This window comes from Juglans regia, chromosome 13, assembly GCF_001411555.2.
Source record: "Juglans regia cultivar Chandler chromosome 13, Walnut 2.0, whole genome shotgun sequence".
Taxonomy (NCBI): domain Eukaryota; kingdom Viridiplantae; phylum Streptophyta; class Magnoliopsida; order Fagales; family Juglandaceae; genus Juglans; species Juglans regia.
Window position 1 is genome coordinate 30,264,997 of NC_049913.1, and position 1,203 is coordinate 30,266,199.

The following is a 1,203-nucleotide window of genomic DNA, read 5'->3' on the forward strand; positions in this document are numbered from 1 at the left end:
TCTTCACTAGTACGACGTTGGATGGCAACTCGGGGTAGTTGGCTTCTCTAATGAATCCTACGGTGAGCAGTCGTTCAACTTCTTTGGCTATGGTTGCGTACTTCTCCATGCTGAACAATCTTCTCTTCTGGAAAACCTTCTTCGATGAGCAGTCATTCACAATGGCGATGTTCGATGACTGCATTGTCTATTCTGAGCATATTTTCATGGCCCTTTGAGAACATGTCCCTGTGTTCAACTAGGAGCTTTCAGTGCCTCTCAAATCTCGGGCTGGAGCCTGGTCCCGATATGTGTTATAGCCTTCGGTCACTCTGGGTGTAATGTCACTAGCTCCAGTGGCTCATTTGCCTCTACTTGTTGCAGGTTTTCTTCATCTTGCGCTTCTACATCACAATCAAGGAGGACTGGTTGTAGGGGTGGAACCTCGCCCTGATTTTGGTTTTCCAGCGTACGGACATCCTTTCTCCCTGTTTTGATTTCTTGTACATAGCACTCCTGTGTCGGGGCTTGCTCACCCTGTACCTCTCCTACTCCCACCTTCGTCGGGAACTTTATGTTTAAATGATAGGTTGAAATGACATCTTCGATGCTATTCAAGGTTGGACGCCCCAATATGGCTTTGTAAGATGAGGGGGCTCTGACCACTAGGAAGTTGGTCATCTTGGTGGTGGTGTGTGCTCCTTTCCTGGCTGTGACTGGTAGGGTTATGGCTCCCAAGGGTTGTACTACATCTCTGGAGAATCCCTCCAGTGGTGTGGGTGACGGTTGCAGTCTACTAGGATCAAAGCCCATTTTGGCAAACACATCCCAAAAGTGAATATCAGTCGAGCTCCCATTGTCGACCATAATCCTTCTAGTTGTGTAGTTTCAAACAAACAACGTTACTACCAGTGTATCGTCATGTGCATATAGGACCCCTTCACAATCTTCCTCTCCAAAGGAGATGTTCACCATGTTCTTATGTCTCAACTGTTTCGGGGGTCTCTCAGTTGTGTACACCTCCTCGTACCTAGTCCTGCGAGCGTGTGCCTTTCTATTTGATGTGGAGGCTCCCCTTCAGTGAATCCTTCTGCTATCGTGTGGATCTCACCCAATGGTGCGTCTTTATGGTTTGGGTTCTGGCGAAGAGCATTTCGATCATCTTCCCCCATTGTTCGCTGTCTTTTAGGACTCCTACTCCAATAGGCATTTCTATCTCACTCC

The 1,203-nt window shown here is 47.7% G+C and overlaps 1 protein-coding gene across 1 annotated transcript; it reads right to left on the reverse strand.

Annotated features, from left to right (window-relative positions):
• Nucleotides 1–306: 306 nt before the first annotated feature.
• Nucleotides 307–846, reverse strand: LOC108993992. The gene has a single exon (XM_018969064.1). It carries the CDS (start codon nucleotides 844–846, stop codon nucleotides 307–309), a length of 540 nt encoding a protein of 179 aa, XP_018824609.1.
• Nucleotides 847–1,203: the final 357 nt, after the last annotated feature.